The sequence below is a fragment of the Lissotriton vulgaris genome, chromosome 6, assembly GCF_964263255.1.
Source record: "Lissotriton vulgaris chromosome 6, aLisVul1.2, whole genome shotgun sequence".
Taxonomy (NCBI): Eukaryota; Metazoa; Chordata; class Amphibia; order Caudata; family Salamandridae; genus Lissotriton; species Lissotriton vulgaris.
This window is the reverse complement of record NC_141694.1, coordinates 1,025,540,984-1,025,559,221: the sequence shown is the minus strand read 5'-3', so window position 1 is coordinate 1,025,559,221 and position 18,238 is coordinate 1,025,540,984. Positions and strand designations below refer to the sequence as shown.

The following is an 18,238-nucleotide window of genomic DNA, read 5'->3' as shown; positions in this document are numbered from 1 at the left end:
TCACTAACCCTCACTCTCACTCATCCTCACTCAACCACCCTCAACCTCACTCACCCTCAACCCCTCACCCTCAACCCCTCACCCTCACTCACTCACCCTCAACCCCTCACCCTCAAACCCTCACTCACCCACCCTCAACCCCTCACCCTCACTCACTCACCCTCAACCCCTCACCCTCACTCACCCTCACCCACACTCACCCTCACCCACACTCACCCTCACCCACATTCACCCTCACCCACACTCACCCTCACTCACCCTCAACCCCTCACCTACCCTCACCCTCACTCACCCTCAACCCCTCACCCTCACTCACCCTCAACACCTCACCCTCACTCACCCTCAACACCTCACCCTCACTCACCCTCAACACCTCACCCTCACTCACCCTCAACCCCTCACCCTCACTCACACTCAACCCCTCACCCTCAACCCCTCACTCACCCTCACTCTCACTCATCCTCACTCTCACTCATCCTCACTCACCCTCAACCCCTCACCCTCACTCACCCTCAACCCCTCACCCTCACTCACCCTCACTCACCCTCAACCCCTCACCCTCAATCACCCTCAACCCCTCACCCTCACCCACCTTCACTCACCCTCACCCTCACCCTCACTCACCCTCACTCACACTCACCCTCAACCCCTCATCCTCACTCACCCTCAACCCCTCACCCTCACTCACCCTCAACCCCTCGCCCTCACTCACCCCCACTCACCCTCAACCCCTCACCCTCAACCCCTCACCCTCACCCTCACTCACCCTCAACCCCTCACCCACCCTCAACCCCTCACCCTCAATCCCTCACCCTCAATCCCTCACCCTCAATCCCTCACCCACACTCACCCTCACTCACACTCACCCACCCTCACTCACACTCACCCACCCTCACTCACCCTCACTCACCCTCAACCCCTCACTCACCCCCACTCGCCCTCAACCCCTCACCCTCAACCCCTCACCCTCCCTCACCCTCACTCACCCTCAACCCCTCACCCTCACTCACCCTCAACCCCATACCCACCCTCAACCCATCACCCTCAATCCCTCACCCTCACTCACCCACACTCACTTACCCTCACCCTCACCCACTCTCACTTACCCTCACTCACCTTCACCCTCACTCACCTTCACCCTCAACCCCTCACCCTCACTCACCCTCAACCCCTCACCCCCTCACCCTCAACCCCTCACCCTCCCTCACCCTCACTCACCCTCAACCCCTCACCCTCACTCACCCTCAACCCCTCACCCTCACTCACCCTCAACCCCTCACCCTCAATCCCTCACCCACACTCACCCACACTCACCCCCACCCACACTCACCCCCACTCACCCTCACTCACACTCACCCACCCTCACTCACCCTCAACCCCTCACCCTCACTCACCCTCAACCCCTCACCCACCCTCAACCCCTCACCCTCACTCACCCTCAACCTCTCACCCTCAACCCCTCACTCACCCTCACTCACCCTCACCCTCAACCCCTCAGCCTCACCCTCACTCACCCTCAACCCCTCACCCTCACTCACCCTCACCCACCCTCAACCCCTCATCCTCACTCACCCTCAACCCCTCACCCTCACTCACCCTCAACCCCTCACCCTCACTCACCCCCACTCACCCTCAACCCCTCACCCTCAACCCCTCACCCTCACTCACCCTCACTCACCCACACTCACCCTCACTCACACTCACCCACCCTCACCCACCCTCACCCTCAACCCCTCACCCTCACTCACCCCCACTCACCCTCAACCCCTCACCCTCACTCACCCTCAACCCCTCACCCTCAATCACCCTCAACCCCTCACCCTCACTCACCTCAACCCCTCACCCTCACTCACCCTCAACCCCTCACCCTCACTCACCCTCAACCCCTCACCCTCACTCACCCTCAACCCCTCACCCTCACTCACCCTCAACCCCTCACCCTCAACCCCTCACCCTCACTCACCCTCAACCCCTCACCCTCACTCACCCTCAACCCCTCACCCTCAATCCCTCACCCTCACCCACACTCACCCCCACTCACCCCCACTCACACTCACCCACCCTCACTCACCCTCACCCTCACTCACCCTCACTCACCCTCACTCACCCTCACCCTCACTCACCCTCACCCTCACTCACCCTCACCCTCACTCTCACCCTCACTCACCCTCAACCCCTCACCCACCCTCAACCTCACTCACCCTCAACCCCTCACCCTCAACCCCTCACTCACCCTCACTCACCCTCACCCTCAACCCCTCAGCCTCACCCTCACTCACCCTCAACCCCTCACCCTCACTCACCCTCACTCACCCTCAACCTCATGCTAAAGATTTACAAAAAAACCCATAAACAATTCTAAAAGCACTAACTCTAATGCTGCGAGACCTATTGCATTTCTAATGCTTGTTATCTGTTAGTGTCCTGTTAAGCGCTGGGATGCCCTAGGGTAACTGCGCGCTATATAACATTTTAAATAATAATAATAATAATAATAATAATAATCAGAACTATCAGATTATCAACATCCAAGGAATAAATCAAGAGGTCTATACCATCATAAACTTCTACAACAACATGACCCCAACGGAGCTGTCCAAGGCCTTAAACGAAATCTCTGATGAGACCAATGCTCTGAATACAAAATACGCCAAAGTCACGCATACAATAATCTGGGGAGGAGACTTTAACCTTCACATACGTAACAAAAGTGACACCTCTACTTGTGGGACCATAGACGAACAAGGTAATTCCTTAACTCACTTCACCCACACTGTTGAAGGCACCAATTTGCAGGCTATCATGTCCGAATTAGATATAGGGTTCGCGAACATGATAAAGACGCCTACAACCCAATTCACTTCAACTTTTCACGGAAGAGGCTTTGAAACTTTAATAGACTATATTCTAGTATCCAACAACAAAGGCTCACGTATAAAGTCCTTTGAAGTGGACAACACCGCACTTAGCGATCACTTCCCACTTAGACTGACGTATCAAGAACCCGACCACCGAAAGAAAACAGATAAGGCCCATCCTGGCATACTCCACCAGGAAGCATTAACACTGGACAGATTAAACGGCTACACCCTTAAATGGGGCAAATTAGATCAAGAAACCACCAGCGCGAGAATAATTAAAATATGCAGAAACGAAATTGACAAGTGCCTAGATCCCTCGGCAACTCCAACAGAGATCATGACCAACTACAGTGCAATAGTGAAAACCATAAGTAACGAATTAACCAAGCCCAACAAACAAAATAAAACTTTAAGAAAAGGATGGTTTAACACAGAATGTACAAAAGCCTACTCCGACTTAAAGAAAGCCCTAGCAAAAAAAGAAAGAAACAGAGAAGAGGTAATAAAATTAAGGAAGTCTTACACGCAGGCAATCAAACAAAGAAAAAAGGAGATACAAGCAAATCTCTGGACCCAATTGATAAAAAGCAGTACCCTAAAAGATGGTGCAGCTTTTTGGGAAACAGTCAAAAGCCCTTTTTTAACAGAAAACAACGACGCTCCTTCCTTGGACGTCGCCATAAATGCGGAGGACTGGGTGCAACATTTTTCAGGGGTTGTTGGAGAGGTCAAATCTACAGATTTAATTGCATCGGATCATCTTTCACCGGTGAAATATCCAATAGAAATACAGTTCACAATCAACGAAACGACGAAAGCTATAAAGACCGCCAAAACTGGCAAAGCACCAGGACCAGACTCTGTTCCCATGGACCTCTATAAATTTCTACCAGATCTCTGGTCCCCTCTTTTAACCAAAGTACTAAACGCAGCAAATGACACAGTTCTTCCTGACTCTTGGTCAACATCGATACTCGTCCCCATTTTTAAGAAGGGAAACAGAGATAGTCCCTCCTGCTACCGCCCCATTTCCCTCCTGGACTCGGTTGGAAAGATGGCAGGGCCCATACTTCTTGACCGACTCCAGGAGTGGTCAAAAGAACACGGGGTACTCTCAGGCCTACAATACGGGTTTAGGGCCGGACTGAGTACAGTGGATCAAGTCCTAAACCTAACACTATTGGCCGGTAAATATGTAACTGCAAAAAAATCCTGCCTACACATGGTTTAGGTCGACCTCACAGCAGAATTCGACTGTGTGGAACACTCAAAGCTCTGGTCTATAATGTTGCAAATGGGGATTGAACCACCAATAGTCGACTTTCTGCGTGAATTATACACCGGAGCCACGGGAAAGGTCAGATTTGGGACAGCAGGACAATTAACTAACAGCTTTCCAATACAAAAGGGGGTCAGACAGGGGTGCGTGCTGGCCCCCTTCCTATTCACGCTCTATACTAATGGTCTCGAGGCTGCAATGTTAAAGGGTGTAAAAGATCTCCCAGAAGCCGGTCGTCGGCAGATTCCAGCATTATTATATGCCGACGACTCGGTAATTCTCGCTCGAACTCCTGTCCAGCTTCAACGGGCACTAAACAACTACTGCACCTTTATGACCAGTTTAAACCTAAAAGTCAACATAAGGAAAACGTACGTGATGCATGCCGGTGCCAAGGGGAAAAAAAGTGAAGAAAATCTACGTGGACAACTTGCCCCTTGAAAGAACCAACACGTACCCCTATCTTGGCATCACCATTGATGAGGCGTTCACTTGGAAAGAAGCAATCAATTCCCGAAAGCTATCCCTTATAAGAACGATTGGCGCTCTAAAAGCTTTTTCTCTTCGTCTGGGAAAAAAAAAAAACACTGAGATGATAAAAATATATAACGCAAAATGCATTAGTACTGCCACCTTTGGAGCAGGAGTCTGGGGAACAACAAACGTTGAACAACTGCAAAAAGTCGAAAACTCCTTCTTAAAATTTTTATTGGCTGTCCCAAAAAGCACAACCACATTCGGATGTCACCTCGAACTCGGGGTGGATCATATCTCTGACATCATCAAGATCCAGCCCATCATGTTATGGCGCAGAATATGGGCAACGGACAAGTGCCAGCTCACAAGATCAATAATACAGGACTGCATGAATTTAGACAACATGACAAAGATAAAATGGTTGGTTTATGTAAAATCTTTTCAATTTCAATTTCAATTTCAATTTATAAGCTTTATTCGACATTTTGTCATAAAAGCATTCGCCTAACCCTATACAATAAATACTACTTATAAAAATACTTCTAAAATACATATTAAACATTTGATGTCGAATAAGACATAATAAAAAGTCATAAAATTACAATCACATTATTACAATTTAAGAAACACATTTCATAGGTTAAAAAACGAGCAGTTTGTCGCAATAAAACAGTTTATGGATATACATACTTCCATTATGATACAGTAGCCAATAATGATCGGGTACGAATTAGCCACGACCATGCCAGGTACTTTGCTACACCAACCACATATAATGTTGTACAATCAGATTCAAATATCCTGAGGGCTTCAGTTTGGCTTCGGGTTCCCAACTTTAAGCATAGCGGTTTTAACCACTTACGTCTGGGGGCCAGATACAATGGGCAACAAAACAAAAAATGAGAGATGTGCTCAATTTCCTCTTTACAATGGTGACAATGTTCATCCCATGTCTGGGACCAGTGCTTCTTAAATGCATTTAGAGGTAATGTGCCAATGCGAGATTGAAAATAAAGTTTTCTATCATACGGTTTTTCAATTAGGTCCCAAAAACATTCGTATGATGGATACACTTTTAAGTTTAAGAAGCGAGAAGTTAGATTTACACTTGTACTGGCACTAAATATTGCAAGATATATCATCTCCCAATAAAGATCTTTTAGCTTTTCCTTAGAGGGGAAGCAAGTTAAATCTTTGTTGTCCCATAGGTGGTCCAATTTCAATTCTGTAAGTAGACCCCGCAACTCCCTTAGCCATGGGATAGTGTGGAAGCGATCGAATTTGATGACATCCATCAATGCTGCTGCATAGTGTGCTAGCTCTGGGGTTACCATAATTCGCCTCCAGTACAGGAGGGGCCGAAGCCTCGCTATATCCGCAACGGATTTTCTGCCCAGGTCTAGTTTTAGCGGAATTATTGGGGTACTTTGGGGGACCATTGTGACCCCTCTTAGGAACCTGTTTTCTGCTCGGCCCAAATTAGTCAAATTTGAAAATCCCCATAATTCAGAGCCATATAAACAAGCCCCCAGGACTTTCATAGAATAAATTTCCATGACACAATTCAGAGGTTTTGTAAAAGAGGTACGGTGTCTTAGTGAAATAGCACCTGATAGCTGTCTAAATTTTAGAAGGGTTGTAGTTATATGGTGATTCCAGCTCATGTTTTCTTGCAGAGTGATACCTAGGTATGAAAAAGAGTCCACTCTTTCTAGGGGTGTTCCTTTGTATTTTATTACACCCTTAAAGGAGGACTGTTGATTAAGGCACATGAATTTCGTTTTGGTAGTATTTAATTCTAGGCCCTTCTCATCACAATATACACCAAAGGCATCAACTACTTTTTGTAGCCCACTAGGGGTGCGGGAAAGTAGTAATGTATCGTCCGCAAACATGAGAACTGGTACACGGGAGCCGGCTATTACGGGGGCGTCACTAGCAATCTTCTCTAGATGTTCAACAATACCATTTATATAAATGGAGAAGAGGGTTGGCGCTAGGACACACCCTTGTCGCACCCCACGTTCAACCGGGAAGGAATCAGTTACCTCTCCTTGCTTGCCCCATCTTATCTTTGCAAAATTATTTTCATGTAGGCGAACAAGGAGTGTAAGCAACTCCTGTTTTATTCCTGCATCCGCTAAGGTCTGCCAAAGTTTTTCCCTGGGGACTAGGTCAAAAGCGGCTTTTAAATCTACAAAAACTGCATACAATGTCCCCTTCTTCAAGGTGACATTTCTCCAATAAATCGTTAGAAAATGGAGAACTTGGTCGATGCTACTGGTTAGGGGCCTGAACCCAGCTTGGTAATGTGACAGGATGTTATTTGCATCGATCCATTGCTGCAGTTTATTTTGAACTAGTCGACCCATTAACTTCTGAGCTGTGTCGATTAGACTAATGGGCCTATAGTTACTCGCCAGGGAACGGTCGCCTTTTTTGTATATGGGAATTATTTCTGCTCCCTTCCAAGAAGCCGGCACTTCCCCTCCCATGGCCACTGCATTGGCCAACATTGTAAAGTAGGTACACCAAGACTTCCGGTCAGACAGAAAGATGTCAGCCGGAATGCCATCCATACCTGGAGCTTTCCCCCCTGCTATGCAGTCTAACACAACACTCACATCCCTCTCAGTAAATAGTGGTGCTTTGTAGTAAACTTGTGGAGGAAGGCTAACATTATTAAACATAGGATTACGGGCATACTGTGGTTGAAAGTAATCTACCCAACTGTTTTTTGCGACATTATTAACAGGCTGGGATGCTATGCCACCCTTTGCCCATTTAACTGAGGCCCAGAAGCGCTTTGAATCCTTGGAGGCACAAATCTCCTTGAGTTCTTGCCAACAATCCTCGTCCCAACGCTTTTTAGCCAATTTTATGGTCTGTCTATACTGGTTTCTCGCCAGTCTTACTGCTTCAGGTCTTCCTAGTCTTAGTTCCTTTCCAAGGTTGTCTCGAGCTGCCCTGCAGCTCTTATCATACCACCCCCTTAATTCTTGTGGTTTCTTCAATTTACCTGTGGAAGTTTTTTTCCTGAAAAAACTTTGGATTTTGGTAAAAAGTATCACATGGGCAGCCATCATGTAGTCGATAAAATTTGTCTGACCAAAATGGGACTTAATCTTAGCGACTTCACCCACTACTACTTCCTTTAGGGCCTCTATTTTGGCGAGATCTTCTAGGAGCATGTTCCACTTCAAGTAACGGGAATTATTAGAACATACTAGGTCCTGTGTGACCATATGGTCCTCTCTAGGGTACTCAAATATGTCATGGAAAGTATGTAGTGTCAGGCACAGTGGATTGTGGTCACTTTCAATCTTAGCCTTCACTTCCATATCTTCTAGTTTATCCCAGAGCCTTACATCTAGAAGTATATAATCTATCCTGCTGGCCGATCTACCATTATCAAAGGTATTTTTCCCCCTAGAATCTGACACTGTCCGGCCATTCGCTGCTCTAAGTCCTCTTGAGAGACAAAAACTTTTAAGTTGTATTGCTACCGTACTCCAAATCTTGATTACGGGGATATCTAATTGGGGTATACCCCACTTGGTGTCCTCATCTTCGGCCAGGACTTTATCCTCCTCGCCCAAGGGCTCGAAGGTAGTATTAAAATCCCCGCCTATTATTATATAAGAGGGGTCTGGTAGCTGTTCAATATTCATCTCAAGGCACGATAGGGTCTCTGATGGTTTACCCCTGGCTACTCCCCTTGCATACAAATTAAACAGGGCTAGTTGGTGACCATTTTGCCAGGTGAAATCAAGAGCCAAAATATCGTTAGAGGATATAGACCTTTGCTTTACCGAGCAATTCAAAGTTTGGCGTACCCATATTAACAGCCCCCCCGAGGGACGTCCCACTCTATTGCTAATTGCCGGGGCAAAGAAATTTAAATACCCTTGCCTAAAAATTGGTACAGTAGACCAAGTTTCTTGGAACATAACGATATCATACTGATTAATAAAATCAGCCCAATCGGGAATATTTAACTTATTAGCTATTCCAGCTATGTTCCATGAAATGATTGACAATTTTGGTTTAGCCTGCTGGGAGTACGTCTGGACAGTGTCGGGGATGATTAATGATTCTGCAGGATCTACTCCTAATACTACATTTTTGTTCAATCCCGATAACAACTCAACTTCTTCCAATGGTTTTTCCTGTTCCACCTGGGCTCTATTTTGATCTTCCGGGCCGGAGGTGCAAGGTTCCTCTGGGGCTAATAAAGATTCATCTAACATCGAGGTCTTGTCACGGCCATGGTCCGACCACATATTCAGGGTAACAGGAGAAACATATGCGAGTCAATCACACTCATTCAGATCCGTTAGCACAGAATATTGATTATCCAAAGTTAGCCCCCACTCACATGCTGGATTGGTTCTAGCTCTTCTGTTTCCCACTACTGTCCATTTAGTTCTTAATATACTTGGTTTTGCTACTAGACCCCTTCTACTATAGAAGAAATCCAGTGTCAGTGGGACTATTTCAGCTGTCCTACAATGTGGAGGGAGAATGTTCCGTAGGACATCGGGCAGAACATCGGGGCCCTTAAAATTCAGAACCACACAATCCCCTTGAAATTTCTTTGGTTTAGTACCTATCCACCTAACTCTTCTTGCTGTGAGCAGATCGTCTGATAATTTTTCCTTGCCCCAGGGGGATATATGCATGTTACTACTCAACCACTGCAGAGCCTTGTTTCTTAAGGAATCAGGTGACTCGATCTGACCAGTTTTCAGCAGGGGTGTGTTAGCTAGTACTAAAATGAGGGGCGAGGCTTCGACAATCAATTCAACTGGGGCAGATTCTGGGTTTGGTGACTCAATAATGCCATTGCCCATTAATTGCGCTGTCTCAGAGGGTGGATTCATATCAAATGCAATATCATTCCTAAGACTAGCGTGTTGAACCTGGTCTGAAGAGGCTTGTAAACCAGCATTCATAGTCACCCCTGATGATAATTTCCCCACAGACTCCATTTGGTCAAATTTTAAAGCAACTAGGTTTGATAATTCACCCACCCCCTCGTTGGTTTTCCTTAGGAGAGACTCTAACTTGTTGACCTTGGTAGCTAATTGGTCAACCTTCGATATGAGGGGTTTCATTAAGCCTAACAGTTTGGACTCTAATGTGCCCATTAGCTTAATTAAAAGTGTATCCTCCCCTTCTTCATTTTCATAAACCTCCTCCCTTATCTCATCCTCTTTCTTTCTTTTTGCTCGTCTGGGTGGGGTTACGGGTTTGTTTTTAGAGGAGCGTAAGCCACCTCTTCTAGGTGGCGCCTTAGTAATCCCTTTTTTTGCTCTTGGAGCGGGGACAGGTGTTAGGGTGGTGTTAGATTCTATGACTTCCTCCTCAATTGTCACAGATTTGTCTTGGTCATCTAAGTTGATAAGGTCTGTGAAGGGATCGGATTGGTGGTCCGTAGAAGTCATTGAACCATTAGTTTCTAGGTGCTCAATTAGGACTTCACTATGGTCGGAGACAATAAGATCATCAGTTACAGGCTGGGATACCCCTGGTTGATTGATTTGGGCACAAGGTGGCGAGTCCCCCATACCCAGGGAGGTCCTCCGGTTATTATTAATCTTGGTCACTACCTGAACTAAATAGTTATGCATGGTATTAGCCGGAGTGACAGGCGTTTTTTGTTTAGACATGATAAACAACCGGCGTTTTACAACAACAAGGCCCTTGCACTACTTAGCTAACAATGGACCAGCCACACAGTAGATGTACAATTGGTTTACCTTGCCACTAGTCAATTTTAGAGGGTGGATGTAAGAGGGTAGGTCCAGTCCAGTCTCTCTCGGTCTCGAACGGGCTAAAACGGGCCCGCCCTTGGCCCGGCGTCCCGCTCGCGTCCCGCGAGACGGGGGTGATGCGCTATTTGAGCGCCTCCTGGCGCGCTGCTGACGCTGGTGACGCGGCGTTTGCCGCTAAGCCTTCTGGGAAATGGAGTTCCCTCGACCGCGCTCCTCTCGGTCACCACTAGCTCCCAGATGGCAGTGGAGTCGGGCAACACGAGGCGGGAGGCGGGAGGGCGAGGCAACAAACAGCGAGGACTTTCTCCTGGGCTTCTGGAACTCCAAGGACACAGTAGCGATTATGGCAGTAAGGATTCCCCCCTCGACCGGGGTGATGCGCTATTTGAGCGCCTCCTGGCGCGCTACTGACGCTGGTGACGCGGCGTTTGCCGCTAAGCCTTCTGGGAAATGGAGTTCCCTCGACCGCGCTCCTCTCGGTCTGAAAATCTGTTTCCAAACTCTACTTTCAGCTCCATCAAAATGATCAAGTTTCTGCTCAAACCATAGCTCCTCTGCCGCGTGGGAAGGTATACCAACAAGCCGCTTTTGATACCTAAAGGCAAACACTTTTCTTACAGATATTGGCTTCTGGAGATTTTTCAATGAACCATTGTCAGTAACAGACATATCAAAAATAGAACTAAAAACACTTTGTCTGTCGCATCTATCTCAGCTACGGATGTTGAGTGAAATCAGAAAGCCATCAGTTCAACAATGTCTATTATTACAGTTGGTTCCAACCATCCAACCGTATTTGCAGTATGATTTATCACAATATGAAAAACTTCTTCTCACTCGCTTTAGGTTTAATTTATATCATTATATGGTTTTATTTCCCAACCAGAATGTTTGGACTCACAATAATTCAGCGTGTCCCTGTGACCTAATATCCCCACAGTCTACAATTCATGTCCTTTTCTTTTGCAAATTTTACACGCCATTACGCAGGAGGTGGATATTACCAATACTAAAAGTCATGAAAATTCGTAGATGTCGCCCTGCCTACCTAGCATTGCAATTTTTGGAAAATAACTTAATGACAAAATCTGTGGCACAATATCTAAAATTATGTATTAGGCATCGTACGAACTTATAAAATCAGTCTGAGTTTCATGTCTAAAATGAATTCTAAAAACTGTTTTTAAGATACTGTTTGATATAGAAAGAATAAGAATTTTAATATTTATTGTGTTTTTATGTACTTTTATGGCTTTCACAAATGGAAACCGAATAAAGATGATTTGATTTGAGAGTGAAAGACGTCTGTCGAAGCTTTCAAACTACAAATAGAAATAATGGGGGGGGGGGAGGAACAGCAAAAGGCAAATAACCATGACCAACCTGTCCATAGTACATTGCCCCTTGACTGAGGGAGCCTGGAGGTGAAGCTTGGGCATTTTGGCATTTTCTACCATGGCGAAGAAGTCAATATCTGGGAGTACTGGAGGATGACTTACAGGTGGAGTTCCCAAACATGGACTTGTTGCTGCATTGTGCTGAAAAGGTTGGTAAAGTTGTTGCCCACTCCCGGAAGGTACTCCGCTAAGAGATGGATCTTGTGTCGGAGAGCCTACCGCTAAATGCTCTGCGCTAGGTGAGAGCGGGTAAGATCTAGAGCGCCCTTGCTTTTGAAGATAGTACATGGATGTCATGATATCTTGATGAGGACTACTTTGCTAACCAAGAGGGGAAAGCAAGCTTTTAACCCAAGGGGAACCACTAGTAGTTCCAGGTAATTGATGTGGAGACCCAGTTCCAGGTAATTGATGTGGAGACCCTGCTGTCTGGGTTCCCACTGGCCTTGGACAGTCAGATCCTGTAAGTGCGCACCCATTCCGTAAAGGAACAGTCTATTGTAATGGTCCTCTGCGAAATTGGGTTGAGAAAAGGCCATCCCTGTAACAGGTTGTTGGTGTTCCACAACTTCAGAGAGCAACAAGTGCGGCGGATGATCAACATTTGATCGTCCCAATGGCCAACTACTTGGGACCAATGAAGCATCAGGCACTACTGCAATGGACATATATGTAAGCTGGCATGCGGCACTATGACAATGCAGGAGGCCATAATGTGGAGGAGGGGCATGACTGTCCTGAACGTGACTTGGAGGCCTTGTTGAAACTGCCTGGAAGGACGGTGTCTTGGCAACATTTGAATAAGCCATATCAACTTCGGAGTTGAGGATTAACCCTACTATAAAGCTGTATCTGGAAGGTTTGGGGGTGGAATCTTATATCGTTGATGGTAGACCCAAGTTGGGTAAGGAGGTTTATCGTGGGCGGAGCGTTCACTGACTGTATTTTGAGGTCTGAAGCTTGCCTAATGAGTAATACTCTAATCAAAATTTGATTAATAAGGAGTATTTTTTTATTGTCGTTCATTTTAAAATTCTTCCTATGGAACACACGTTTCATGATTACCATGAAGGAGCCAAAAGACATATACTTAGTAAATGCGGTTACTAATGCACAGTATTGATGGGGAAAAGAGAATTAGATCAGAGAGAAAAGAATCCCAATAAAAGGTAACAAGGAAATTGGAAAAACAAACACTTCTTTATTGCAACAAGTGTAGTTAGTGCAAACAGAAAAAAAGAGAGAAAACCACTGCAATTTTTTGCAGAACATTGGCAGCACTAATAGCCCATCAGCAGCGCATCACACTCACCGGCTCGTGGATCCAAGTTCGGTTAATCAACTGGAGAACACAGCTCACCACTACCTGCGTACTAAAGTACCCTGGCGCAGTAAGTCCCGCAGTTCCCAGAACAAACGTTCTTACCTAAAACTTCCTGCTGCGCAGGCGCAGTCTACTCTGTCAGACGACGGACGCTTCCCACGATTTCACTAACGATGACCCGAACTAGGCGACGCGCGCGCTCTTGACGTAGCCTAGAGGGCGGATGCTTTTTCTTGTTGGTGAAAGTCTACTCGTAGACAAGAGAGGTTTCTGTTCACGAGGGCCCTCTATTGACTCGAGGACGGACGGCGGCACATTCCTGGAAACAGACAAAGTCATCCGGCGAAGATTCAAGACGTGCGTCACCGAACGAATGGCGCGGTATGAAGCAGGTGAATTACATGGCTCAGGTGAGATCGCACATGCCAATAATCCCGATTCCGGCGGGAGGCTCCCGATTTTGACGCAAAAAATGGCTTTCTTTTGGCTACCTCCCATATGAAATTGCCTCAGCATCAATAGAAGTCAATGGGGGAATACAGTCTCCCGCTTTTTTTTAACTCCCCCCCCCCCCTTTCCTCTTCTAAAATGTTGGCGTGTATGCATATACAGAACCACTCACTATGTTAGAAATCCGATGTCTTACCAAGGAGCTTTAGTAAAAACTTTCTCTGCCGACTAGGCTGACCCGTACGGGAGATTGTGGTAAACTGAACAATTTAGGTATAATTGCGAGGCGCGCCCCGAATCCGTGGTGCCTTTCACAGACTTGTCCGAAAGCCATAGGATGTCGCGTTACGGCCAATGCTGCTGACTTGGGATCAGGTTCGAGTTTAGGCCTCCGCTTAACCGTGATTCTGGACAAATCCCATAATCTCATCGTGCATTAAAGAACAAGCATTTACAATGCAACGGTCTCGCCTTTGCAAAAGTTAGAGCTATTGTCATTGTAAATGACAAACTTTTTAATTATGTGTTGGTTTTGAAAGCAGATAAATAAATGGCATTGTCATTTACAATGCCAATAGGTTAATCTCTCGCAAATGCGAGACCTATTGCATTTTAAATGCAATAGGTCGCGTATTTACGCGAGATTGAGCTATTAACATTGCAAATAACAATGCGTTTTATTTATGTTTCAAAAACCAAAACATAAATAAAAGGTCTCACACTGCTGTCGCTCTCACACTGCTGTCTCTCTCAAACACTGCTGTTTCTCACACACTGCTGTCTTTCTTACACACAATGCTGTCTCTCACACTCCTGTCTATCATACACACTGTTGTCTCTCACACTGCAGGTGTGAGTTGTGGGATTCCAGCTCATATCAAACACACACAGAGCCACACACACACAGAGAGACACACACACAAAGAGAGAGTCACACACACAGAGACACACACATACACACACTTTAGTGATTTGTCAAAAGCGTGGTTTGCAGCGCCCACCTCTTCTCTCGAGGGAGCCAAGCCCAGTACCAGCAGTGTGCAGGGACGCTGTCAAAACAGGTCTGTGCTTTCAAAGGGGACAAAGCCACTCCCTTCTAGTAGGTCACATCAGATGACCATTTTCTAAATTACATCTTTACGTGCCTGAGATTTACAGTTAGGCAGCATTATCTCACAATATTCCAGAATTAAACTCTGGGGTGGAAGAGTCAACGCCTATCATAAACTGGGCTGCTGCAATCCTATTGGAAGGAAGAGTAAGCCACAGAAAGCATAGGATATTTTCTAAAGGTGCAAAAAAAATACTAAAATTGTACACCCCGCGACGCACCTTTCTATCAGTTTCTGAAAATGAAAAAGCGTTTGACGACAAAAAATTGACACATGCGTGCAGCGTCAGCCGGCCCACATTTTTAGGGCTCGCAAGCAAAGCGACCTGTAAATTCCACAAATTCCACCCGCTCGTTTCCTTTCCGGTCTGCTATTGGCCTTCACGTGTGTTTTTGTAGGTCAGAGGCGGGTGCATAGCTCCGCCCCTGGCCTATTGGTGTCTGTTACGTGCATTTCCTGACATATTGCTTTCAATTATCGGGCCAGACTAATTCAAAGCATATGTCAGAAAAGGCGCACGCACCACTCCCAGCTTTGTTTTTTTTCCGATTGCTTTCAGTTTCCCTCAGCACGGCTCAGGCGGCCAACAAACACATAGGGCCCCGACCTTTCTCTGTACATCTGGGCTAACCGGAGCAGAGAGGGGAGTGCTGGTAGGAGTGTTTTAATGGCCTGCGGACGACGCACCCTCCCCAATAAACCTAGGGCTCTGGCTGCTTGGGTAGAGGCATCCGTGCTGCAAGAAGCTGAAAGTGCTTCCACGCTTCAGCCTCTCATGGCGAACATTAATCTGTCCTGGGAAGTAGGCGCCTCCTTTCGCTACACTAAGTAAAGGCACGCTTCGTGATCTCGCGTGCCAGGAAGCCCTTCCTCGAAAGCAGCGTGGGTAGGAAGCGGTGCCTCCTCTCTAAAGGGCAGCTGCTGCGTCCCCTGCCCGTCTATGGAGTGGGGCGCGGGGGATGCTCCGGCTCCGCGTGAAATGCACCCCATCCCGGGCGGTTGTTATGGAATCTAGGGGGGACGGCACACAACTGTGTACCTCATCCCGCGGGCTGCAGCCCTGTGTGTGTCATTGTGCTACTGTACTGTAGCGCTGTATGTAGTGCACGCGGCACAAATCGCTCATCACTTATACTCGGGAAGAGCAGTGGAGCTTTAAGTGGGATGAAAAAAACTAGGGGGTCTCGTTATGGGGCGTGGCCACTGTAATTAAGGGTGTGATTTTAAAACACATGAGCTAAAAATCTGTGTTTAGCACATGTGCCGCCCGACTTGTATTTTGATGTTTCTGTCATTGCATCCAGAGATACGAGTGACATCATACCTACAACAAGGCAGGACCATGGGCTTTGTCAATGGTTGTTAGTTGAACCTGGGGGTGCACCTCATCCCACGGGCTGCAGCCCTGTGTTTGTGTCATCGTGCTACTGTACTGTAGTGCTGTATGTAGTGCACGCGGCACAAAGCGCTCATCACTTATACTCGGGAAGAGAAGTGGAGCTTTAAGTGGGATGAAAAAACTAGGGGGGCTCGTAAAGGGGCGTGGCCACTGTAATTAAGGGCGTGATTTAAAACACTTAAGGTACAAATCTGTGTTTAGCACATGTGCCGCCTGACTTGTATTTTGATGTTTCTGTCATTGCATCCAGAGATACTAGTGACATCATACCTACAAGAAGGCAGGGCCATTGGCTTTGTCAATGTTTGTTAGTTGAACCTGGGGGTGCACCTCATCCCGCAGGCTGCAGCCCTGTGTGTGTGTCATTGTGCTACTGTACTGTAGCGCTGTATGTAGTGCACGCAGCACAAACCGCTCATCACTTATACTCGGGAAGAGCAGTGGAGCTTTAAGCGGGATGAAAAAACTAGGGGGGCTCGTAAAGGGGCGTGGCCACTGTAGTAAAGGGTGTGATTTAAAACACATAAGCTAAAAATGTGTGTTTAGCACGCTGTGCCGCCCGACTTGTATTTTGATGTTTCTGTCATTGCATCCAGAGATATGAGTGACATCATACCTACAACAAGGCAGGACCATTGGCTTTGTCAATGGTTGTTAGTTGAACCTGGGGGTGCACCTCATCCCGCGGGCTGCAGCCCTTTGTGTGTGTCATTGTGCTACTGTACTCTAGAGCTGTATGTAGTGCACGCGGCACAAAGCGCTCATCACTTATACTCGGGAAGAGCAGTGGAGCTTTAAGTGGGATGAAAAAACTAGGGGGGCTCGTAAAGTGGCATGGCCACTGTAATTAAGGGCGTGATTTAAAACACTTAAGGTACAAATCTGTGTTTAGCACGCTGTGCCGCCCGACTTGTATTTTGATGTTTCTGTCATTGCATCCAGAGATATGAGTGACATCATACCTACAACAAGGCAGGACCATTGGCTTTGTCAATGGTTGTTAGTTGAACCTGGGGGTGCACCTCATACCGCAGGCTGCAGCCCTGTGTGTGTGTGTCATTGTACTACTGTACTGTAGCGCTGTATGTAGTGCACGCGGCACAAAGTGCTCATCACTTATACTCGGGAAGAGCAGGGGAGCACAAGGGCGCCAAGCGCGCACACTGTGTTCTAAGCTCTATAGTCAGGGCTTTAAGTGGGCTGAAAAAACTAGGGGGCTCGTAAAGGGGCGTGGCCACTGTAATTAAGGGCGTGATTTAAAACACTTAAGGTACAAATCTGTGTTTAGCACATGTGCCGCCTGACTTGTATTTTGATGTTTCTGTCATTGCATCCAGAGATACTAGTGACATCATACCTACAAGAAGGCAGGGCCATTGGCTTTGTCAATGGTTGTTAGTTGAACCTGGGGGTGCACCTCATCCCGCAGGCTGCAGCCCTGTGTGTGTGTCATTGTGCTACTGTACTGTAGCGCTGTATGTAGTGCACGCAGCACAAACCGCTCATCACTTATACTCGGGAAGAGCAGTGGAGCTTTAAGCGGGATGAAAAAACTAGGGGGGCTCGTAAAGGGGCGTGGCCACTGTAGTAAAGGGTGTGATTTAAAACACATAAGCTAAAAATGTGTGTTTAGCACGCTGTGCCGCCCGACTTGTATTTTGATGTTTCTGTCATTGCATCCAGAGATATGAGTGACATCATACCTACAACAAGGCAGGACCATTGGCTTTGTCAATGGTTGTTAGTTGAACCTGGGGGTGCACCTCATCCTGCAATGCAATAGGTCTTGCATTATTTAAGTTTGAGCTATTGGCATTGTAAATGACAATGCCTTTAATTCATTTGCATCGGTGCGTAAACAAGCACTTTGTACTTATAGTCCATGCTTATGAGAAGCAAGGCTGGCAATCTCTTTTACTGCCAGCCTTGCTCATCGTAAGCAAGAACTATACGTTCAAAGTGCGTGTTCATGCACCGATTGCTGGTTTTAAAAACAAATGAATAAGGTTTCCCTTATTTCCTATAAGGTCAGTTTTAGTAATGTGGCCATTTACCTACAACTTTATGCTTACTCAAAGTTTGCAATATTTCCTATAGAGTCAAATTTAGTAATGTGTGCTCTTACCTACAACTGTCATTAAACAAAGTTTGTATTTTCAATA

The 18,238-nt window shown here is 46.6% G+C and overlaps 2 protein-coding genes across 13 annotated transcripts in view; one reads left to right on the top strand and one right to left on the bottom strand.

Annotated features, from left to right (window-relative positions):
• OSGEP (O-sialoglycoprotein endopeptidase) overlaps nucleotides 1–13,322 on the bottom strand; it is a 1,118,717-nt gene extending 1,105,395 nt beyond the window's left edge. For 3 of the 6 annotated variants that reach the window (XM_086927085.1, XM_086927087.1, XM_086927088.1), the window contains exon 1: nucleotides 13,104–13,273. The gene's annotated coding sequence lies outside the window, so the exon portion shown is untranslated. Of the gene's footprint in view, nucleotides 1–13,103 lie in introns of all 6 variants that reach the window. The other 3 variants (XM_086927086.1, XM_086927089.1, XM_086927090.1) reach the window with 2 other exon arrangements.
• A 28-nt stretch (nucleotides 13,323–13,350) lies between these two features.
• TSNAX (translin associated factor X) overlaps nucleotides 13,351–18,238 on the top strand; it is a 937,068-nt gene continuing 932,180 nt past the window's right edge. For 4 of the 7 annotated variants that reach the window (XR_015296640.1, XM_086927083.1, XM_086927081.1 and 1 more), the window contains exon 1: nucleotides 13,351–13,525. Coding sequence is in view for 6 of the 7 variants with exons in the window: in XM_086927083.1 (XP_086783209.1) it covers nucleotides 13,489–13,525 (37 nt within the window). In the remaining variant the exon portion in view is untranslated. The remainder of the gene's footprint in view (nucleotides 13,526–18,238) is intronic. The other 3 variants (XM_086927084.1, XM_086927082.1, XM_086927080.1) reach the window with 1 other exon arrangement.